General features: G+C 29.9%; 3 protein-coding genes and 2 long non-coding RNA genes across 8 annotated transcripts; 1 reads left to right on the top strand and 4 right to left on the bottom strand.

Moving 5' to 3' along the window:
• Positions 1–2,307: 2,307 nt before the first annotated feature.
• LOC125582261 lies at positions 2,308–3,149 on the bottom strand. Its single transcript, XM_048748856.1, is given in 4 exon segments — positions 2,308–2,938; positions 2,940–2,992; positions 2,995–3,032; positions 3,145–3,149. Coding segments are annotated over 4 exon segments (189 nt in total). The 3' UTR covers positions 2,308–2,845.
• Positions 3,150–4,914: 1,765 nt separating this feature from the next.
• Positions 4,915–7,124, bottom strand: LOC106379437 (protein ELF4-LIKE 2). 3 transcript variants are annotated; one of them, XM_022696146.2, is made up of 2 exons: positions 6,985–7,124; positions 4,915–5,454 (listed from the first exon to the last, which is right to left on the bottom strand). In XM_022696146.2, the coding sequence occupies exon 2, from the start codon at positions 5,424–5,426 to the stop codon at positions 5,067–5,069; it is 360 nt and encodes a 119-aa protein (XP_022551867.1). In that variant the 5' UTR covers positions 5,427–5,454; positions 6,985–7,124; the 3' UTR covers positions 4,915–5,066. The 3 variants fall into 3 exon arrangements, with proteins under 3 accessions (XP_022551867.1, XP_013674840.1, XP_013674841.1); XM_013819386.3 differs by lacking the exon at positions 6,985–7,124 and adding an exon at positions 5,521–5,719; XM_013819387.2 differs by lacking the exon at positions 6,985–7,124 and adding an exon at positions 5,559–5,712.
• A 1,996-nt stretch (positions 7,125–9,120) lies between these two features.
• On the bottom strand, positions 9,121–10,923 carry LOC106378103 (U3 small nucleolar RNA-associated protein 14-like). Its single transcript, XM_048748855.1, has 7 exons — positions 10,910–10,923; positions 10,658–10,745; positions 10,363–10,530; positions 9,959–10,273; positions 9,571–9,870; positions 9,398–9,481; positions 9,121–9,320 (listed from the first exon to the last, which is right to left on the bottom strand). Exons 1-7 carry the CDS (start codon positions 10,921–10,923, stop codon positions 9,213–9,215), a joined length of 1,077 nt encoding a protein of 358 aa, XP_048604812.1. The 3' UTR covers positions 9,121–9,212.
• Positions 10,924–12,717: 1,794 nt separating this feature from the next.
• Positions 12,718–17,090, top strand: LOC111202598. The gene is made up of 3 exons (XR_002655485.2): positions 12,718–13,207; positions 13,314–13,606; positions 14,372–17,090. It is a non-coding gene; the product is annotated as an uncharacterized LOC111202598 (long non-coding RNA).
• Positions 17,091–19,193: 2,103 nt separating this feature from the next.
• Positions 19,194–24,293, bottom strand: LOC125575723. Of its 2 annotated transcripts, XR_007319938.1 has the most exons (7): positions 23,744–24,263; positions 20,848–21,092; positions 20,687–20,741; positions 20,523–20,617; positions 20,257–20,296; positions 20,040–20,092; positions 19,194–19,602 (listed from the first exon to the last, which is right to left on the bottom strand). It is a non-coding gene; the product is annotated as an uncharacterized LOC125575723 (long non-coding RNA). The 2 variants fall into 2 exon arrangements; XR_007319939.1 differs by lacking the exon at positions 19,194–19,602 and adding an exon at positions 19,612–19,782 and having other exon boundaries at positions 20,040–20,617; positions 23,744–24,293.
• Between the last annotated feature and the right edge of the window lie 320 nt (positions 24,294–24,613).

The raw sequence follows: 24,613 nt of genomic DNA, 5'->3' as shown, positions 1-24,613 counted from the left end.
GCTAGGGTCTTAGGAAAGGGAGGTAGAGAGAAGTAGGTTCTCGGTAGGCTATCTAGGCTCTTCCCTATATACTTGTATCTCTAGGTGAATTGTAACAGAGATCAAGGGAGGCATGAATCAATTGTAACCTCAGGGTATTGTACTCCCGTGTTTCATATAATGGAAGGGTGAAATGCCGATTCCTCTCTTTGGTGAGTATAGCTATTTCTTCACATCGAGGAAGGGAGGTGAACACCGGGTTAACAAAAGTGTCTTGTGTTCCTTCTTTCTTGCTTGATTTGTGTTCCGCTGTGCTTGATTAGTGAATAGATTTGCGATACGAACTACTATAAGCTTCTAGGTGAAGAGATAAATCCTCTACATAGGGAGATATAGATTATTACTATATGCACCCCCTTTTACCAATTCTATGTACATTTCACATAAAAAATCCCTTAACTAGATTTGTTTCACATTCAAGTAAATACCATCAAACAAAGAACAGTACAAAAAGAGTCTCAAAGTAACTATTTTTAGGTTTTTTAAGAGGAAAGAAAACACTGGAAAAACTTTAACTCCACATCTTGAAATTCTACACAATTAGTAATTGACAAAGGAAGAGGCTTTGCAGTTTTCACTGTCAACTGAAAATTTTGGCAATACTCTTATCGAATTTCGAATGTAACACAGAAGAATAAGCCAAAACAAATCAAGAAAGAGCGAAATCAAAGCTACATAAAGAAAAGACCTGTGATAATTGTAATGCTTACCACCGGGAAATTGACGAAGTCGCCAGAGAAATGGAAAAGCGGTTAAACTAAGCCCGGACTCGAAAGCGTTTTTATTAACTCTTATCAAATCTTTATTTAGGGAGTTTAGGAATACATTAGCTTATGAGTTTATGACTTATGAAACTTACTAGATTAAGATCCACGCTTTGCGCGAATGAACATTATATATACTATTTTTATGTATTATATGTTCTTTTACATATTTATGAAATAATAAATATATATTGAATAATTAAAAAAATTAATAACTATTACATACTCTCTCCGTTCCTACATAGATGATGTTTTGAAGTGTTTTTGATGTTTCGAAATACATGATCTTTTGATATTTTATATTAATTTTAACTTTATTGATTACTGTGTGACCAATAATGTCTTATAATATTTTTGATGATTGTTTAAATTAGTTTTATTTTATATTTTTAATGTTATTTTTTAGGAAAAAGTGTATGTCTTAATTCATGTGCTTTCATCCAAAACATCAACTATTTTGGAACAGAGAGAGTATATAATTAAATCGTTGTGAACATAAATAAATTCCATTAATCCAAACAATCACTTTTCTATTTTTACGGTATATAATTAAATTTAAATGACATTAACATATATATAGTGTATTTTTAATATTGATATATATTAAATGATGCTTTCTACTCAATAAGTTTTTTTGATCATTTGTATATTTATATAACAAAAAATTTAAATCATTGATAACAAAATTTTCATTGAGTGATTGATAGTTTTAGTAAATTTTTTTTTTAAATCAAGGCTAAGTTTAAAATTTAAATATTAAGTTGTAAATATTTGTTCAAAGATTTTACCAAAAAAACTGTTCAAAGCAAATTTCAAAATTAAAATATTTATGTATTTTATATGGTATATAGATTAATTTAAACGATATTAATATATCTTTTGCACTTATTGTTTATTAAATGAGATTTCTTACTTATATGATTTTGTAATCTTTTGCATTTTATCATAACAAAAAAAATAAAACCATGGATCACAAAAATTTGAATGTTAGACTTTAACAGTTTTAATAATTTATAGTCGTTTTTTAAAAAAATCAAAATATAATATGTACAGAAAATCTAATTATTTATTATATGATTAATGTAGTTGTTTAGTGTATTTATTAATTTAAAATTAAACAAATATGATAGAGAATACACTAATTTTTATCAAATTTTTATTATTCAAAATCATTCATTTTCATATATACTTTAGTCACATTTGTCAATTCCGTAATTTTTATGTAAGGAAAGAATAAAAAACATTAATAATGAATTTATGGTTACTTTAATAAAAAGCTTATTATATATTTAGATGAACTAACTTATTTCTTTAAAGATTTTAAGACTCATTATGGTGATAACACATTGTTATCTCAAATGTTTCATGATTTCGATGTCTTAATAATCCCAAAACAGAATGAGTTTTGTGTCACGTGTATAAAAACACCGTGTCGTTCAGTACATCTAAACTAGGATTACCCGCCGTCTAAGAGTTTGGAAAACGAAATGAACTTTTCATGGAGTAGGCAGGTAGGTGGGTATTTCTGTTACTCCAGATTTAATTGTGGTTAAGTTATACATAATTGTCTTCTATAAATTTTACAAACTAAACCACACTGTACAAACATTTTTTGGTAGCTAATGTCATTGATCCTTCAGATCTCCATTATAGAAAAAAAAATGCCCTGTTTGCTGCTGCAACTTTCAAAGGCTAAAGCACAAACCCATCAGGAGGTAAAAGCAACCGCATCAAGATAATTAGTGTATTTCTTTTCATAAACATGTGAAGATCTTTACTAGGTCAAGAGACTTACTCCAAATACTTAGCAATGAATGTGTTTAGATAGCCCAACAAACAACCATCAATGTGATTTAATTCTTCAACCTAAACATTTATTAAGCATCAAACCCTTTTGATAAAAAAAAGCATCAAACCTAATCTTAGACTGAAATATAAACTGCAGATGAACAGAATGTGCTATTTTTGGAAAAGAAGTCTAGTAGGAAATCTTAAGTAGTTGAGATAAGTGCTTGTTTTTTAAAAAGAGACAAAACAGAGAGTCAATGATAAAGAACGACATGTGTGTTTGTGAACAATGTAAGGAGCTTCCGAACTCCTAAGAACTTGGACATAGAGAGCTCCGAGAGACTATTAAACTCCACTTTCAATGTAAGCATTGTCCCTGGATCCTCACACACCATCAAATCTGGTGTAAGGATAAACTAGAGATGGATCAATGCTATGAGGCTTAGTTTAATAAGAAACAATTTTTACAAAAAGAATAATCTAAACCAAGAACGATGACTACTACTACTACCACTAGTGGTAGCTTAATATATATCAAGTAAGAACAAGCTACATCATAGTATCATCACTAGGTAAGCTAATATAGAATGAAAGAAAAACATTTATCACCAAAAAAAAGAGAAGTAAATAAGTACTACTAAACGAGCAAAACAATCTATCAACTGTGATATAGATGAAGAAAGTCTCAAACTTTATCAGAACCACATAACACCACCATAATAACGTTTAAGATAAGGTTGCAACTTGCAAAATGAAAGGTAGGTATGGACTTTGGACACCTTGCAGAAAGAGAAAGAATGAGATAATAATCTTATCCTGGTTTAAAGTCACTCTTTCTCTTCTAGAGGGTTACATTGAATTGTTAGGAAGATTACAGTAGTAACGTGAGGAGGAAGAAACCTTATCTTTGCTTCTCTACCTTCGTATCTCCTCAGCCAAGGGGCCTTTTTACTATTCTATTGTTCGAATCAAGTCTCAGAAGCTAAATGTAGAGATGTGACGTAGATGATTATACTGCAACTGATTGTGAAAGGGACTCGGGTTAAATCCCTTGTGAAATACAAAAGAAAGGCTGTGGAAGCATGCATCTGCATGAAGTTGACATGGTTCCACATTCCAACTAGTATTAAAATTATTGGCTTTCTCTTGCAAATTTGGAGGTTTAATGAAGCTGCAGTTGTCTGTTTATGAAAGCAGCGGTAAAGTCATCTACTAATTGATCAGACCAAACATATGTTGAACTTCACCGCTTGGTTTCAGCAACATAAAGTTTTTTATGAAGCAGGGTGCTGCAGCCAAAGGAAGACGCTGCTCGTTTGTGTGTTGAAGCTCTAGGTGTGATCCCACCAATAGGATTGATAACAATTTTTTTTTTGTATTTCTATGAGTTGGTAAAGAAGTAACAAGTTTTACTGATGCTGCTGCCAGTACAAAGAACCATTACTATTTAGGAGGCTTTTAATTCTGTAAGGTTTGCATGGAGCAGAGGCTGTTTCTGACTGGGAAAGACAGTTAATGAAAGTGATGCAGAGACAGGGTGAAAAGAAGTAAAGATTTGAAGTGAGATGAATATGACGTTAGAGATCATCATTGTCTATAAACATCTTTATGTTGAGGAGAGAAGAAACTCCTGCATATTTGATATGGGTCTTTCGATACATTTTTTCCTCCTATTATAGTATTATACAAATTCAAATTATTTGATTTTATTTTCTGTTAGAAGAAAGTACCATGAGTATTATAGCAAGCATGAGATCTTTACCGAAGCATGGGGACCCTACTATTTACATCCCTACATTATTGTAATTTAATAAGATATCCACAAGAAAGTTGATTGGAAGTGTGAGCCAAGAAATTTGAATATTAGAAAAAAAGTGCAATACCAATACATGAAGTGAACTAAAAGGTTGGCTGGATTCTCTTGTCGAAAAGCCAAAAATAAATAAATAAAATAAAAAGGATAGGAGGAAATAAAGAAGCTTTGTGTTGTAAATCAACTTGGAGGAATAATGTGACCTAACTAAGCTAAAACTACAAGTTTATGTTGTCTTTTTGACTTTAAGGATCATGCAAGCACATAGGCAACAGTGATCATCATCTTTTAATCTCTTTTATGAACTTCTTTTGTTAGATCACATTATAGTACAGTTCAATTCTTTTTTCCTTTTTCTTAGTTTCATACTTCATTTGAGCTAAAATCAAGGTCAATATGATTATATGAACATTTCTAATCTTTTAGTTACTGCAACAACAACAACAACAAAAGGTCTGAAGTCAAATCTAGAACAAAAGAAAGCACATACTCTACACATGATCAGTCTAATTAATAAAGATGAACTTCCTTTTATTCTCAGAATTAAAGACATGAACTCATTTCAAGAGAACTTACAGAAGTGAAGTTGTTAATGTCTTTTTTGTTCAACAACAAGTCATTACTTAAATCCACACTCAAATTAGCACCGAATCTACAGAACATTACCCGGATCTAAATCTTTTTTGGTTGTTGGCCTTCCCATCAGATTTCAAGGTCCCAGTGGACTCCCCTTCTGATGAAGCATCAACTGATCTGGCGAAAGAATGAGAGAGATCACCATAAAGACTTGCCACAGTTCTGATATTGTTATTGAGCTCTCTTATCAAACGAACATTTCGACCCAAGTGATCTGCTTGTTTGGACTCATGGTTCTGATTGATCTCGTTGATCAAAAGCCGGTTTTGCTCCAAAATGTATTGAACCTGAACAAATCTCTTCTGGAAATTCTGCAGCACTTTGCCATCCATCTGGTATCTCTCTCCATATCCAGAAAACACATCTCCTTCCATTCTTGATTCCATTAAGCTCAAATCTTGATTGGTCTTGTTCCTGAGATTAACAATATCAGTTAGAAACAAAAGAGGGCTTATTAGATCTACATGCAAGACAAGTCACATTTAACAAGACTGTTTAATTCTGCTTCTCCCGTTGACCTTGTCTATAAGCTCTTGATCTCACATAATAAGATTCCAATTTTTACACTAACATAAAGAAAAAGATAAAATTTCTTCTTTTTCAGTTATATTATCAATCAATCAATCAGTCTCAGAACCCTTAATTTAGGACAAGATACCAATCAATGTTTTTTGTGAAAGAGATCTATATGTGTATATCCCTTATATATTAAAGCACAAGTCACTCCACCAATCAAAATTTAACATATGGCAAGTGTTTACAAAATTTAAAAAAAAAAACAAAAAACAAATTACAACAAGTTTATTTGATCATAAATATTTTAACTGCCAACGAAAGAATCCTTATTTTGCAAACTAGCATCATCACACGTTCACATATGTTATGTAACTTCCAGTTATGTCAACAGTTTCATACGCTATATAAATCTGAAGCAAAATTTTAAAAATCTGAGTCAATCAAATTTTCTGCATTTTTCTTTTTTATCCACTGTTCATCTTCTTTGGCTTGATTTTGCAAAGAAATTCTTTCTTAACTTTTCATTAAAAAATATAATATGTATTCGTAAACAAAAAACAATATGATTCAATCTACATGATTTAAACTGAAGATGTTATTAAAATGAGAATTCCATTACCACAAACCTAAGTTATTTTCAACGTGTAAAACTATGCTTGTGGATAAAAAGTATAATCATTTATATCTAAATATCTGTTTCAAAATACGGAACTAAGTTTTGTAGACATTTCTTATATAGCAGAGAGACAAAATTTAAGTTACGTGAAGCAGAAATTGAAAAAGAAATTTAAATTTGTAAATTCACTAATCTATCAATGGTATTTTTGCAGATATATATATTTCAAACATGAAAACATGTCAACAAATAAATATTCATTTGATGTATAATCAATATTTGTATCGACATTTATAGATTAAACACGTCTATGAAACCAATATTTTATGCAGTATATTTTATACACACATATAACAATCATATATATATATATATATATAAGCATTTATTGTGTCTTCATTTCTTGGAAAAAAATAAAAAAATTGTTTTGGCAACTCACGTCACTTTGTTTGAAGGCAACTACTTCTAAATTTATATAACAATGTGTTAGGTAGGTTTAGAAGATATATAACTATAATAATAATTTGTTATTGATAAGTCATGGCAATTTTATGATCGTATAATTTTGGAAGACAATGAAATTGATCCGTGCTAAGCACGGGAGGTTATACTAGTAAATAGATAAAAGAGAAGAAGTTATAGCTGTTCTATAAGTAGCCTAGAGACAGAGAGATAATATCATCAAAAGTAAAAACCATTTCTATAAGATTCATAGCAATAGGTAAAGTCTATAAATTTAAGACACTTAAACCAAAAGATTCATATCTAAGAAGAGAAAAAGAAAAAGAAAAATAATGTTTTGATTTCCTTACCTCTATAAGCAGAAAAGAACAAGCTCTGGATAATTAGCAGGGATGAAATCAAGATTATATTTTCTTGGGCAAGAATCTTATTTCTCGAGAAAATTATATGACAATTATTGGATGCTGGGAAAGCGAATCTACTTGTCCTCTCTAGACAAACAGTCTGAGACAGAGAGATTTAAGTGGAATATAAAAATAAATGTTCTTATCGTTTTTTCTTTTCATTAACTATTTTTTTCAAAACGATTTTTTTGGCATTTACTTGCTCTGCAGCATCAGTTATGTAGAGTTATTGTTAAAGGTGTGCCAGTGCAGACATCTGGAGCGTATAATCATGACCCGACCTGTAAGATTTGTTTTATTGCTTACTACTAAAAAAAATTTATATTAAAATATTTTAATTTTATAAATTTTACTTTATACTCAAAAAAATAAATATAATCTGTTTTTATTCTAAAATTATATTCAAAACTTTATTAAATTTTGTTGGTTTGAGCTGAAAAGAGCACTAACATTTTTTGGTTAGAACAAAATTATTAAATTAAAAATTTAACGAAAATGCAATGATTTATATTTTCCTATTTGATTTCTAGTTCAATTTTATATATTTGAAAAAGATCTAAAGTAAGAATAACTAATAATTTTATATTTGTAAGAGTATCGGATTTTAATACTATTACAATAACTAATTTTCACGATAATAAATTAATACATCCACCTCCAAGCCAGCTCAATTAAAAATCCAATGTAGTGTGATAAAATAATAAAAAAGTCATATTTTTAATTAACATATAAATAGTTTCAATAATATCATAAATAATAATTAGTATATATTATGTAACAACAAATGATGTTTATAATATATGCTTGTTTAAGTTTATATTAGTTTTTCAATTTATAATAAAATTTTCTTTATTTTTAGTGTTTTAATAATTATTTTTTGTAAATTATTTTTGCATTTGCTGAACTTATTATAAAATATATTGGTTGGAAATTTCGCTCAGGGTATTTGAAAATATTTTTATAAATTTATAGTGTTAAAAATTAATAAAGTATTACATTTCTAACATAATTTTACTTGAGTTTCATACCTTACCATATCAAATAATTTAAATGTAATCTGAAAATTAAGATGAACCAAACTGCATACAAATGTTTTTTCTGAAAATTATTTTTCTCTTCAAAGAATAAAACTAAAAGAAGTAACTAAACTTTTTAAACTTTTTCGTGTTGCATGTATTGAATGAAATCATATATAATTCCTCTCTAATCAAACATCTCATTCTCAGTTTTCACATAGTAACAACAATAACATCGAAAAGCATATATACATAACTAAATGGAACAAAACAACATATTAACTTTATATTTCATCCCAAAACAATCAAATAATATGTCATCAAACAAACAATTATGCACATCAAAACTGCAGAGATTCTGTTTTGAAACTTATTAAAATGATTTTTTCAATGATTTCTGGAGGTCCATCATTTTTTTTTCTAATTTTTTAAAGCTTGAGCTTAGTGACGAAAAAAAAAATCTGTAAAATTCTTTTTTTACTGTTGTTTTTTTTTGCTAATTTTTTTATTACTATTGTTGCTCTCACTTTGATGAAATGTGCAAAAAATAAATCGCGAACAAATCTCTCCTCTTCTGTTTTTCTGAATTTTGTCTATAATTTTTTTTTGATAAACCTTTAACATTGTTCATGTAACAACTTTGTTCCTTGCCAATACAAACATGGAAAGGACACTCGGCATACTAATAAATACTCAATTAAAAATAAAATCAAACCAAAATAGTGCTTTAAAATTGATATTACTACACATCTTAGCAAATTGAGTTGGTCTTCTTGACTACGGATCATAAATTATGTGTAGATAGGGCAAAGGTACCTTATGTATGTGTAGATATGCACTTCCTGATTTAGAACCTCATCCTTATCCTTCTCAAATTCATCCAACACATCATCACCAGCAAAAACACGGTTTATAAGCTGCTTGAGAAGGAACCACAAAGGTTTATAAGCTGCTTGAGAAGGAACCACAAAGGTTTCCTTTGAGGCAGATGTCAAAACTCTGTCCACCATTTGCTCTGCTTCACTCTCTGAATCCTCACTTTCTTTATCTCTCGATCACTTTTCAAGATTTTATACAGAAGTATACAAAGGTAAGGAACTAAAACAGCCAAAAGCTACTACTGGTTGGAAAGAGAAGATGATGAAAAAACAGTATAGTTCAACTGAGACTTGCAGAAAGAAAAACCTTTTTATCTTGAGCCTGTGGGATGGGTGCACGCGTCTTCTTTGAAGCCTTTTTGGATTCTGTGTTTTTGGAGCCTGTCATCTGCATAACATACCCCAAAAGGAGTTGAACAAAATAATAAAAAGACAAAGTCTGATGTAAAAAACTCAAAAGTAAACCTTCTTCCAGGAGCCTGATGCAAACATGGCAACATCGAATGTTGTCTTATATGCTGGATTTCCAGCAACATCATCATCAAACTTCTGTAGCCAAATCAAAGTAAAATAATAAATTTTTGTCACAAGGATTTCAAAGGAAGAGAAGAAAGACCCATTATGAAAAAATAAGATACCTCAGTTTCTGTAATGGTGTTTCTAGCAGGTGAGGCATTATCTCTTACAGGCTCTATGTTATTATCTTCTATGCCAGCCATATCATTGTCACTATCACTGTCGTCATAAAAGTTATCTGAATCCTTTCTAGACTCTTTTGGAGCTTCCACTTTAGCGGTTGCACCAAACACTCTTCTACCACTAACATTAACGGCTTTTTTAGAGTTTTCTCCATCAGAATTTTCCCACTCTTCATACTCCTCAAGTGCACGTTTAGCTTCTTCATTAGCTTCCTCGTTTTTCTTTTTTATAGAACGGGCCTAACCCAAAAAAAAAAAAATAAGACAAAACGAAACATAAAATGAAGAAAACCAAAATCGTTATGAGAAAGCAAAAAGCAAATATTACCATGAAAGGTAATGACATAAGAACAGCATTGGGCAGTTCATCATCTTCCAAAGCTTTCAACGTCTTCTCCTTCGCTTTTGCTATCAATCTAGAAGGAGTGTCCTCATCTGAACCATCTTTCAACTCTTCCTCATCGTCCCTCTCATCACTGCTACTTCCATCTCTCATGGAGTTCATCTTTCTGGATAAGTTAGCATTCATTTGAAGCTGTTCGGCTATAGCTGCCTTAGTTCCATCGTATTTCACATTTGGTCCACGGCTTAGCATGCGCTTCGCCCACTTTCCTATGTTTTTGTGCTTTAACGTCATATGTTCCTGCACAAGCATAAATAAGACAACATTTTACTTTTAAGATAATGTCTTGATGAAAATAATGTGAAGTGAAGAGGAAGTTTCAGACTCACCTCTACTTGTTTAGCCTCTTGTCTCATAGCCTCTTCTTTAGCCATTTCCGGGTCCATCAATGCCCCCAGTGACGAGTTCTTCAAGTCTTTGTTTTTGAGGCGATGATAAGTCGTAGACTTAATCTTCTTGATTCGTTTGCTTTTTAGCTCATGACGGAAGAGCAGGATCTGTATTATAAATTTAGCCAGACAGCAAAAATAATCAACAAAAAGTACCAAAAATAACTAACTCGTCTCACTTAGATGCAGTCTTTCTCTCATCTCAAATGGTGTGGAAGAAGTATCTATTACTTGCCTTGGTGAACTCGTGATTGTTGCTTTCGTTGTCGCCAATGCTTCTCTGAAATATATGTACTGGTAAAATCCATGTATTAGTTTCTGATCTGTATACGTATAGACCCCAAAGTCCACAATTTCCTGGTAATGTAGCCTTTTCTTTCTCTGCAATAGTTAGCTACCTACACAACACAACCTAAAGTTTTCAATCAAAACTATGAGATTTTGCAATGATCGGATCAAATTAGGCGATCAGTTACTTTTTTTTTACCTGAGAACCGCCATGGCCGTTGCAGCCACCGAAGAAATGAGCGGTTGATTGAGGACTGAAACGATCATCTTTCAACGAATTCGTTGGAGATTGAAGGAAACTGGGTATCGTGGAGACATCATCTTCCACCTCCAGTCGTCTTCCACACCGTACAAAGGTACCCTCTTGAACTCAAACAGACTCCTGCTCTCTGGTTTGCTTATCGTCTTCTTCTCAACCGTCCATCTCTCGTCGGAGCGTTGATCTCTTCTCCGGTAGCGGTATCAGCGACTATCTCCGTTGATAATTCATCGCTGCAACTATGCAAATCTGTAGGATACCTTCCTCGATTACGTATGAAGAGGCTGCGCTCGATTTAATGCTAAGGCGTTACAGAAAGTTAATCGCAGATGGCTTCATCCAGGAAAGGGTATTGAGTTTCGTTTTCTCAATCAAACATGATATTGAGCCCGGAGGAAAAACACGCTAGAAGCCCAGATAAAAGAACAAAAAAGTTTGTTTTGAGTTGCTACTTGGCATAAAAAATCCTTTATGTGAAGGATGACGTGGACTCCTGAGAGGGCAGATAAGCCAACTTTATTATTATAGATAGATGTCTTAATTGGACATGTGTATTTCAGGTAAAGAATCGGGTAATAGTGGCAGGAGTAGTAAATGTAATACTTAAAATTGTTATATGAAATGTACAACAGTGTTTTAAAATACGACATGGACTCGCGGTCGAACCGATAAACCCAGTGATCCGGTATGTAAACCGGTTTTAGTTTTAAGAAAATCCGATTATTTAAAAACCCGATAAAACCCACAAAAAAATCTTTAAAACTCGGAACCCGGATACCGGTTAAACCACTGGTTGAATCAATACGTGAATTTTGTCAATTTTTCAGCCCCATGATTGGCAATGTACCACAATGCTTTAACATAGAAAGATATCATTCTTGTTTTTGACCCAAAAAAATAAAAAGAAAGATATCATTCTTGTTTGACCAAAAAAAATGGACTTATTTGTGAATAGCCGTATTTCAAATGTAAATTAGGTAACTAATACTGATTTTGCATAATTAGATTTCATAACATTTGTTCCATTTTCTCCCAGTTTTATCTTTCTCTTAAACCGGTTCCCAGTTACACAAAAGAAAAAATATCAACATAAAAATGTACGGTGGTGTTGATTACCACATTGACAACAAAAATGAATATGACGGAACAAACTGAATGGGTAAATGGTATGGAATAAACTAAATAAAATAGTACATAAATAAAATTATCAAATATCATATCTTACAATACTAAAATTCTAAAACTAGAAAAAGGAGAGTGTCACATCATTTGTTTAATTAATCCCACCAATCATAAGGTTGTCTAATGCCACGTCATGCTTTCATTAATCAAGAGAAATTGCCACAAATACCACATTCATAGTACTATTTTTCATGTTTACACTAATCACTTTGACCATCACTTTTAATGAATGGTAAAAGACATTCATACCCCTAAGGTTAACTAATCTAGACTTAGAGTTTAGAGTTGAGGGATGGGGTAAGATTTTTAGAATGTGAAATCTAGGATTCTAATAAATATATAAATAAATATATAAAAAATTTAAAAAATAGTTTCAAACATAATTTTCGATTTTCAAAAAGAAATTTTGAAAAAAATAAATAAAAATTTCAAAAAGAAATTTATAAACAAGTTCGAATTTAAAAAAATATATAATTCAAAAACATAAATTGTTTTTATTATTTATATTTTTTGTTTTTTATTATTTTCTATTTATTTAAATAAAGATTTATTATATATATAGATAACAAGGGTATAAGAGACTTTTGTCACTTAATGGAGATGATATTTTTGAAAATATTTTTTTAATGGTGTTAAAGATGAAAAGTGGTAACATGAAAGTGGTAAACATAAAATTTTCCCGATAATCAATAACAGATTAATAATGTGTCAAATTTTTTGGAATGCTATGATAATCTTTATGGGCTTAGCCTGTAAATATTTTTCTCTCTATAACTTAACGCCTCAAATTTCTTTTCCTCTTTACTAATAGTCGTAACTTAAGAATAAATCAAAAACGTATGAATTATGATTCATAAATGAAAGATGTATTAATCTTAAACATACGTATTTAATTCGATCGGTGACATTCATGCCGAAGATGAACGGTTTGCAACTTTGTATATAAAAGTGAATTGAATACCTCATGAACTCAGAAGAACAAAATTACATTAGGATCACCTTCCACTCTTCCATTTCAGTTTCTAGGTCCACAGACCACGACGAGTGAATGTTGATGTAAGCCTAAAACCCTTTTCTATTGAATACTTCTTAATGTTAATTTTTTTTTAGTACTTTTTAATGTTAAATGTCTGAACCTAAACTTTTCTGATGCAAATACAAGGAACTAGGCGCCATGGAATTATCGCTGGAAGGCTAACTCAATATTTCTTTCACGGAGAATGGATCTCTCTTCGCCGCGTTTAAGAGCAGAAACGTGGCTGATCGGCTTCTTCCACTAAGAGGAAGCATGCGTCCAGGAGATAAGAAGATCAAAAGGATGATGAAGTTGACGCCTTAGAGCTACACCACCATCGACGATCCGGAGAAAGTATCCACGGCCGTCGCTTCTGAAATTAATGGCGGAGGAGGAGGCACGAAATGAAGCTATCGGCGGTGGTGGTCGGACTGTTCTAGGTTACAAACAAATCTACTGATCTCTTTGTCTCAAATATCTAACACAATTTTGGTGTATTTCTTCTACGATATAATTTTCTTAGGTTGTGAATAATAAAAATTGTCATTTTCTTTTTTTACTTAATTTTGGTTTTATTTTGATAGATTCGTCATAGAACTATAAACTAACGTATTATCCATAAAGCTAATAAGATTTGATCATATAAGTCATATAGCTGACTCACACAAGGATGGAAGTTGGAACCATGAAAAATGATGGGTTTGAGGACTGTTTTGCTTTCACTCTAATATTTTTGCCTTTCATCAAACATACTTTTATATGTTCCAGGTATTCTACCTTATTATTTTTTTTTTTGTCATCAGGTGTTCTACCTTATCCTGTACAAAGTTGTTTTGACTTTACTTGCTCCAGGTTCACTCGTTAAAGTGGATTTAGTCTTCCTTCACATCTTGGGTGATTTTTTGTACTAACATATAATTGCTTATGTTTCCTTTTTAGTTTTCCATCCATTTGTGTTGGTTGGTTGACTGAAAGCTGTTAACAAATTTGATAGGAATGTGTTGAGATATATTATCTTACGCATGTTTCCTATGCATAAGCTATTTTCATTAGATAGCTACAATGATACAGTTCTTTGATGTTGAGATGTTCTCATTTGATGTTGCTTGCTTTTTCTTTAGCCAATTTGAACACTGATGTGAAATAGCTGATGTTTTTGCTATTATCCTGTCTGTAATCAGAATCACGTGTTGTTGTTGTTGCAGTTGTTATACTGCTGGATCTGCTCCAAGTGCTCCCGTAGCTGAGAATCAACCCTCTCCTCGAAGACATTATGGCTAAGGAAATGCTAGCATTCCCAAGATAACTTTTTTTATCTCCCGGTGGCTTTATATAAATGATTGCAAACAAGTAAGTATAATTTAATTTATAAGCTGTAATAGTTAATTGGAGATAGGTTTGTTAATTCATTGTCACTGGATACATTTGATAGACAAAAAGAAGTGTCCACCCCCACAGCCCCACAAACTAAAATGTAAATTCGTATAAATGAAAAAACAACCACGGAAAATATGTATTCATGGGAAAGTTATTTATATGGTTTACACCTTGCGTGCGTCTATATTCAAGGTTTGCTATTTGATCATAGGGTGCTAAACGCAATATAACTCATCCAAAAATATGTGTTGGAATTTTGACAAACATTAAATGCATTCATGCGCAATAGCAGAATAAACACATACTGCTAATAAGATTATAAAAGGTCCATCTTCTTATAGAAAAACGTATGATGATGAGCTTTGACATGTAGTACGTGCATTACTATTATAAATAGTGTGGATTGTGTTTTTGTATATTACTTTTGTCATTTAGACGGATAAATTTGAAATACATTATTAATTCAGTTAATCAGAGAACCGAGTTTTACAGAGCCATAAACATTTTAAAATTAATTTCAATAGTATTTTTGACAATTTTGAAAGTCATACAACTTATATATATTATATCTTTAAAATTTATAAATAATTATTCCATTGGTTCTCAGAACTGGTTCTAAATTTACTATTAGAAATTACGTGATAATAACATTAACCTAATATTTTTTAGAGAACATATCCTTTTATTTTTGACAATGCAAATATATCTTCCTAATACAAAAGATATCATAAAAATGGAAATTGTTGACAAATTTTAAATAAAAACAACATTAATTTAAAAATAGAGATGGTAAGTATATGTCAAACTAAGAATAAGACACAAAGTTCATATAGAAAAAAGAACAAAATTATTTTTTTTTGGTAAGAATTTTGAGGCACTCAAATTAATGAGACTGATTTTAGCTCCAACTATAAGTTGAAATGAAAAAGTATTTGAAAAACGTTCTGTCTGTGAAAGTGGGCAATAGCCTCTATCACTATGTATTCCCTTATAGATAAGCTTTGAACTAAGAACTTATATTTTCTGTCTAACACATTAATAATATGCTTGATTAACTTGATTGAGAATAAATTGTCAAGTTTTTTAAAAGTCGAATAATTTATTTGGATTTCCATAGAGAAAAATACACAAATATCTCATAGAGAATATTATCATGTTTTGATATTTTATTTTAAATTTTTTTTGTTGCATGGAAACAAAAGTATTTGACTAGGGTTTTTTAATGTACATCACTAGATATTAGTTACTTAAATTTTAAAAATGCATATTAGTTAATTTTAACATTAAAAACAAAATTTAAATTTTACATTAATTTAATAATAATTTATCAAAATTAAATAAACAAGATAAGAGAATAACTGAATTTTAACTAATACTCCCTCCGTTTTTTTGTATGATGTTTTAGAAGATATTTTTGTTTCAATTGGTATGATGTTTTGAAACTTTCTATGTAAAGCTATTAAAGTAATTGATTTAAATATTAAAAAGAAATGTATAGTTTTTGTCGTATTTGTTCATAATATCAATGCTTAGTTATTTTTGACTACTTTTTGTTGTAATTGAGTGCGTTTTTACAAAAGTATATTGTTTCTTAATTTGTGTGTTTATACTAAAACACCATATAAAAAGAAACAGAGGAAGTACTATTTTAACCCTTTTTTGGACAACAGTAATACTATTTTAACTTAATTACCAGTTTATATTGTTTTTTTGCTATTGAAAATAATTTTTTTTTAATAATTTCAAAATTATAGTCATCAAAAATAATAAAAATTACAATTTTCTAATAATTTACATCATAAATATATATAAAATCAAATACAATCTTTTAAAAAGATCTCCGGTTAATTAAAATATATGGAAAGAAATCCGATCAAAATTTAAATAAACAAGATAAGAGAATAATTGAATTTTAACTAATATTATTTTTAACTTAATTACCAATTTATATGATTTTTCTGCTATTGAAAAGATTTTTTTTTTAATATTTTCAAGATTGTAGTAACCAAAAAAAATACAAAATTACAATATCTCTAACAATTTACATCATAAATATATATAAACTCAAATACAGTTTTTATCTTAAGTTAAATAAAATATATGGAAAAAAAACCCGGATGTATCCCGGAAAAGTCTCTAGTTATATTAGAAAAGCATAATATGAGAACATACAAATGAAAATATAAATATAATAGAACATGTTGAATGGTATAATTTATATTAATGAAATTATAAAATGGTTTAAATATATTATACTATGTATGTGTTTTGAATATGTCTAAAATTAACAAATAGCAGGGAACGAGGTAATGCTTACCCCAACGTCAACTCAAACCTTTCATAAATTAAACCAAAAACACTAGTCACTAAACTTTAAAAGGTAATATAAATTCTAACTCAAATATCAAAATATGCCAATAGTACATAATATGGAGCATTATTAAAATAAAGTTAACGAAATAACATACATTATTTCAACTGATCTGACAGGCATCGATGATGTGACGAAGAGAATCGGAGGCGCCTCGACTGTAACGCCGTCGTGGTCTGTAGATTTCAGAAGCGAAAATCATCATATCGTAACGGTGACGGTGACGGAGGGCAAGGTGCTGGGGATGGAAGAAGAGCGGTGGTAATTGGTAATCGAAGAAGAAAAATGTTTTTTTGAACTTTAATTAACCGGATATTAAGGGTAATATCCTTCTATACTATTAAAGCAGAATCCTTACTATGATTCTGTTTTTAATTTTTAAAATTATTTACAAAAAAATGCCACTCTTATATTTATGGTTAAAAATATTAATTATTATCTAAAAACAATTAAACAAACGTATTGCCTTATTTGAAATCTTAAACCAAGCATGTTTACATATACACATTCAAATTATATTTGGTTTAAGTTCGGACAGGGTTGATATATTTTATACTTTTCTGTTTTATAACTTAAGGTTCTCATACTGAAATTAGCTTATTCATATAACATGTCCCAACACATAATGCCAAAATATAATGTCCATCACTATTATATCATCAGACATTGTATATTCTTTTAAAAACATAATGTTACCATCACTATACTTTTTTAAAATAAACTGGATCATTTATGTGTAACAATATACAATGTGCGGTATTGCTTTGATATATATATATGTAAAATGGAATAGTATAACCCTAAGCCCTAAGCTAGAAAACCCTACACTGTAACATGACGTGTAATATGAAGAAGCTATTTTAGTTATAAGCATCCCAACCAAATCGTAAAATATGTAAGCATTTTCTCATTTTCGTTATTATTTATGATTTTTAGCATCAATTTAGGAAAGAAACGAGCCGACTGTGTGAAGATATCCTTAGGAATAATTTGAAAAGCATGATTTTGTGCTTTCATTTTTCGAAGATTTACCATATATGGAAATATATAACTTCCATAATCCAAAGCATATATTACTAGGAATATCTTGTGGAACATTATACATCATTAAAGCCACGATTTTTAAAAAATAAATTTTGAAAATTATCTTTTGCATTTCTAAGATCATCAAATACACTATTTTAAACGATATTGGATCCATAAAATATATTAACTTTCCATATTTTCTACATGAATATTCATACTCATATTGTGTACCCAACTTTATTTCCTAGCCTACACTATTAGTATAAAGTTTTTAGTTGACAATGCTAACTGATTTGAAAAACTAAAAATAAAAATTTATAACGCAAAATCAAAATCAACAATTTATGGATATATTCAAAATAATCCTATACCATAAACTTTTATGATTTTAAATATTTATTTAAAATGTCAGAATAACTTTGTGATTTTGTACGAGGTGAGTTGAACAAACATATTAATATATTTAAATAAATTTTGATCAAATTTGAAATGATTAATAATATGGATTATATTATTGCATTTGAAATCAATAAAAACGAAATCAATGTAATAAATACTTTAAATAAATAGATTACCATAACACGGTCCAAATAATTTGAAATTTACAAAATTTTAGTCCATTTAAGATAAACTAGGGATCGTTGGCGCGGAGTTTTTGTATTTTAATCTTTTCTTGCATTTTGCTTATTAATCTAGCATTCAGTTTTTCAACGTATTTTATCTTCGCCCTCTCCTCTTGTCTTGTTTACATTTGTTTTCACATTCTGTCGTTTGATTTGTCTTAGTTTTGGCTTGTATAATAACTTAAACCTGCTCATTCTTCTTTCATTCTTTATTGATTGATATTTTTATCTCGTTTAACTCTGTGTTGCCACTAATTTGCTCGAATCATTCTGCTTCGTATTCTTTTCATATTCATTAACTATTGTCTCCAGTCTCTTTAAATCCTAAAAATCCTACGTGTTCTTTTGTTTATTAGATCACATATTTAATATTGTTGAAACTGTTTATTTATTTCTAATAAATCCTTACGTTTATAAATAAGATGATATGGATAAAAGACTGATTATAATTTAGTTGAAATTAAAGTCTAAAGTAGAAGTTATTAAACTTGCAATCCTTCTTTTTGTCATCCAAGATAGCTTTAGTTAAATCAATTATATTGATTTAGAAAACCCATAAGCTATTTCAATCCCAAACAACCAAAAAACAGGCGCATTTGTTATTGACGCTGCGACGGGTTTCCTTTACTATAAACATAATTGCTTGTCACAACTGTTAATAAACCCAAATGTGCTTACAAAAGCTACTCATATAAGAGATTCATACTCATTTCTCTTTCTCTAGTCATATCCTATGTTAATAGCTATCATAATACAATCATCATACAAAGGATATATCTCTTGGTTCCATATAGAACATGCAAAAGGACTGTTTTCTGCAGACTCCATGATCACTGAGTATTATAAATATCAAACTCTGTCAATGGTCTATTTATATGTTGAGGAAAGACCTCGAAATGTAGCTTCCAAATAATGATTTCCAGGTCAACACATTGCATGTTAACCTCCACAATGGGATCAACAGATCTGCAGATACCGCTACATGTCGAGTCAAACGCAGCTACACATATGTTCCCTGCTTGTGCTTTTCATTCACAATCTGCAATTCTCCCAAGAACCAGAATCAATGTTAAATGAGGTAAAAGTTTTAGAGTCACAACAGACTTTGTATAGCAAATCCCAATAAAAAGCACCCAACGTAACATCCCCACTTGCCTATTTGTGCAGAAAATGACTTGATCATTATATAGTAACACCGAGAAGTTAGATGGAGAATGAGCTATGAATGCAAAGTAGACAAAACAGTTAAAATCTTACTGATTATGGAAAATATAAGAAATCAATTCTCTTGAAATGACGTATAATTGTTCAATAGCGTGACAGAAGTACTTGTTCATTTTCTCACCAAACTTCCAATTCTAAATGTATATATAAATCTATTAGAGTTATTGCCAGCGCTCTGTTGCGATATTTGTTAGCTAAAATAATTCATCCAACATAATTGGAAAAAGAAACCAACGAAATTGTAAAGCTAACCATAAGCTTAGATGCTTTTGATGTCCTGACACATTGCAATCTTAGTGATTTCACTGTCAAAAGAAACAAACTCAGCAGTCATATACATCCGAGACATTTATTTACAAACGGTTCCTAGCACAGAAAAAGCATATTATTATGTTACGGATGATAAGTTTGATGCATAAATACAGTTTAGAATTTTTTTTCAACTGAACATTTGTGTCTACTGAATTACCTTACAACACCCACTGCATTGGGATTTTGACATGTTAAAGCTGAGAATCAACATTGGAGTTTGCGTTAGCATTTGGAACATGAAATATAGCACCATCAATTTCAAGTGTTAATTCCATTGACAATAGCTGTGCAAAAGAACTCTGCTAGTAAGGTAATCGTGATTAGTAATCTTTACATCTTAGTGTCGTGCAACTTCAAAACGATAGACACTTACAATCGACGGCTCTCAAAGATGGACCGCAAACCATCTAATGATATGCTTACCTCGTCGTATAAGTAATCCATGTCACTTCCCTCCCACGGGTAACGTTGCTGGTGCAGATCAATTCCCTCCACCTCTTCCTCGTCATTAGGATGCTCTGCAATATACCCTCTGTAAGGTTCAAATTTATGTCGCTAGAATAATCAGAGAAAGAAATATAAAGTACCCTCCAAATCTTCTGGAGCATCGACATTTTCTTTATTCAATGATCTTCGTTCAACCTAACAACCATCAAAATAAAAAGAACGTGAGACACATAATCTTCAAAATCCAAGTTTAATGAATGGAAAAAAAAACTCAAGAAGACAGAAAATGTCAAACACTCACTGGCTTCTTCTTCTTTTACTTCTTGGCTCCCGTAAATGAATTGTCAAAGCCGTCATTATTTGCAGGAAAAAAGATTAAACAAAGCAACTGATGAAAAGAAACAAATATGTTTCACAGCACATAAACTCTTCTTGAACAATCAGACAACGGATAATATGTCTCACGTGTGACTCAGCTGAGTCCTCGATGACATCCTGAATGACAAATGTCTTCTTCTTCTTCTTGGTTAGATCAAAGGGTGCAAGCTAAAGATGACCAAAGAAAATTAAAACCACACCATCATGATTTATCAGGCAAAATAAAAGAACTGATGATGAATTTATTAAAGATGGGGAGATGTAGAGACTAAAGAAGATAAACTGATTCATGGAACTCAAAGAGTCAATATGTGTTTCTTAGATGAGTCATGAACCGATGATTAAAAATTGAAAGCCCTAAACTTCCATTGAAGAGAACGCTTACAGACCAAAGAGGTCTATTGGGCCTTTTTTTAATGAAGCTCATTTCAAAACGTGAGTTATAAAGTATTTATTAAATCATTAGATAAAAAAAAACTAAGTGTGGGTCCCACAGAGAAAACCGAAGAAGCAAAGGTTTCCGACCTTCATAAATATATATTAGTTTCGGCCATCAATGTACAAAGTATCCTTTAGTTTAGTGGTATAAATGTTGGTGTTTATAATTCAATAACCCGGGTTCGAGCCACAAGCTTGACACTTTTTCACATTTTTTAAAAGTGGGACCTACTTACCTGCTGACGTGGCGGCTCAGGAATGAGTCAACTGCCTCATTATATATATTATTAAATTAGAATCATCGCAACTTCTTCTAGGTAGATTTTTAAGGTAGACCTCGTATATTTTAATTAAGTGCCTTATATATTAGCCTAACATGTGCGACCTCATCTATAATAAAGTGACCTCATCTTTTAGTTAAATGCTTCCTCTTTTATTTATTAGTTGTAACATCTGCGACTTCATATCCTCTGTATATCCCCTATATATTATTTGAGAAGCATTACAACTTTTTTTGTAGTCACATGTCATCACTAGAATGATTTTTAGAATCATTACAGAAATATGTTGGTCCATCTAATTATATAATAAGCTTTTTATTAAACTAACAATAAATTCATCGTTAATATACTTTATTATTTCCTTAAATAAAATTTACGTAATTGCCTAATTCGGGTAAAGTATATATGAGAATTAATGATTTTGAATAATAAATATTTGATAAAAAATAGTGTATCTTCTATCATATTTGTTTGATTTTAAACTATTAAATAAATTAAACAACTACAATAACCATATAATAAAAATTTAGATTTTTATGTATATGTTATATTTTGAATTTTTACAAACGGCTATAAATTACTAAAACTGTTAAAAGTCTCACATTCAAATTTTATGATCCATGGTTTAAAATTTTTGTTATGACAAAATACAAATGATTACAAAAATTATATAAGTAAAAAGTCTAATTTAATTAATTATTAAGATTAATATATATATCGTTTTAAATTAAACTATAAACCATATAAAATACAATATTTTAGTTTCAAATTTTACTTTGAACAATTTTTTTGATAAAAGTTTTGAACGATCATTGACAACTTATTTTTTAAAAAAATTATAAATTACTAAATCTATTAATCCCACAATGAAAATTTTGTTATCAGTAATTTAAATTTTTTCTATAAAAGATACAAATGATCAAAAAAACTATATGAGTAGAAATCATCATTTAATACATTAATATTAAAAATATACTAAAATATATTATCTATGTCAGTATCATTTAAATTTAATAACATATCCTATCAAATATAAAAAAAAAAAAATTTTGGATTAATAAAATTGATTTATATGTTCGCACCAATTTAATTATATATTTAATAGTTACTGACTTTTAATTATTTAATATATATTTATTATTTCATAATATGTAAAAATATTTAATACATAAAATAATTTATATATATAATGTTGATTCAGCGTAAGGCGCGGATCTTAAACCTAGTATCTTGTTAAATGTACAATAACTTAACCTATCCTAATCTCTATGCTAATAAGATAGATTTTGAATATAAACTCAAAGAAAATTCCTTCAAGTCGACCATGCCACTACGAAACAAGAATAGTTATAACGTTTACTATTTGTTTGAACAGATGCCATAATAATATTTTGTTCACGGTTAGAACCATGGTTAATAATCTCGGTTCATCTCGGTAATCACCATGGTTGGTAATTTTTTTATTTCAAACTGATCAAACACACTATTTCGCATTGGAAGTTCATATAATTATGTTAATAATTATTATCAATATCTATATGTCCGGTAATTTAAATAACAGAAACCAAAATTTTATAACAATTAAATCTTTTTTTCGAAAACCCCTTCTCCAAATCGTTTCAATTTTGCCTAATATCTAGGTGACCATATCGCGTGATTTGGTATTTATTATAGATTACTTAATTGGTTTAGGGAATATTTAGTATGTAAATTTGTGGCCTTGAACTCAATTTAAACTACAAAAACTGGTCTTCATAATCAATTTTACACATCCACGATCAGCTCCCAAAAAAAAAATAGCTCCAAAAACTACCAATTGTATCCTTCGAGAAGATGATATCTTGATCCTGACCCGTCTTCATACCCGGGAATCTTTACATGAAGGTTTAATTACGAAAAGAATATTAAAATTTTATATTATTTTTGGAATTGATTGTCGATGGTCTATCTATGTTATGGCTAAACTACTCTTATAAACAATAGATCTATCATCAAAAGAGCGATATCGAACTTTCACAAAACCTAATTTGTTGAAATTTTAAATTGTAACAAACAATAACGATTCTATTAACAAAAAAAAAAAATGATTCACAGTCTAACCTTTAGTCGATAGATCGAGTATCAAATTCAACATAAATCTCTGTGTTTACTCTGGATTTGTATAGCTTTTTCTTTTACTTTGATGATTATGGATACCGAGGAAGATGAACAGATCAGAGAGACAGACACCGATAAAGACGTTTAGTGTTTTTTTGAATAGTTGACTTTTTTACTAACGTAACTTAATATTTATGTTCCCGGAATAATTAGTTTGTGATGGGCTTAGTGAAAATGTGTAAGTTGGGCAAGAAAATTGGTGCTCATGAATTACGTTGGTCCAGATTATGTTTCAAAAATAAATATATAGTTTTATATAATAATACTATAGTAATATTGTATAGTATTATATTTATAACTTTGCATTCAAAACACACCAAACCAAAATATATATTACATCAGAAAATGTTTTGAACCATTACCCACAAAATATATTAGAAGTCAGAATATAATAAAATTCACTGAGAAATTATGTAATAATTGTTTAAAAAATTTAACTTCATAAGGTACAAAAAAAAATCAAAACACAAGTTTTATACCAGATTTTCAGTTCAATAAAAAAAACACAAATTGCGCTTGCAACGGAATAAAAACCCGCCCGACCGGGCGGGTCATGATCTAGTTATATATTAAAAGAGAAACATTACAACATTTGAGATAACCATGTGTCATCACCCTAATAATTTTTAGAATCATTAGAGAAATAGATTGATCCATCTAAATATATAATAATTTTCTTATTAAACTAACCATAAATTAATTATTAATGTTTTCATTTCTTTACTTAAATAAAAATTACAGAATTGCATAATATGGCTAAAGTATATATGACAATTAATGATTTGAATAATAAAGATTTGATACAAATTAGTA

Source organism: Brassica napus, chromosome C2 (genome assembly GCF_020379485.1).
Source record: "Brassica napus cultivar Da-Ae chromosome C2, Da-Ae, whole genome shotgun sequence".
NCBI lineage: Eukaryota > Viridiplantae > Streptophyta > Magnoliopsida > Brassicales > Brassicaceae > Brassica > Brassica napus.
This window is presented reverse-complemented; position numbering and strand designations above follow the sequence as displayed.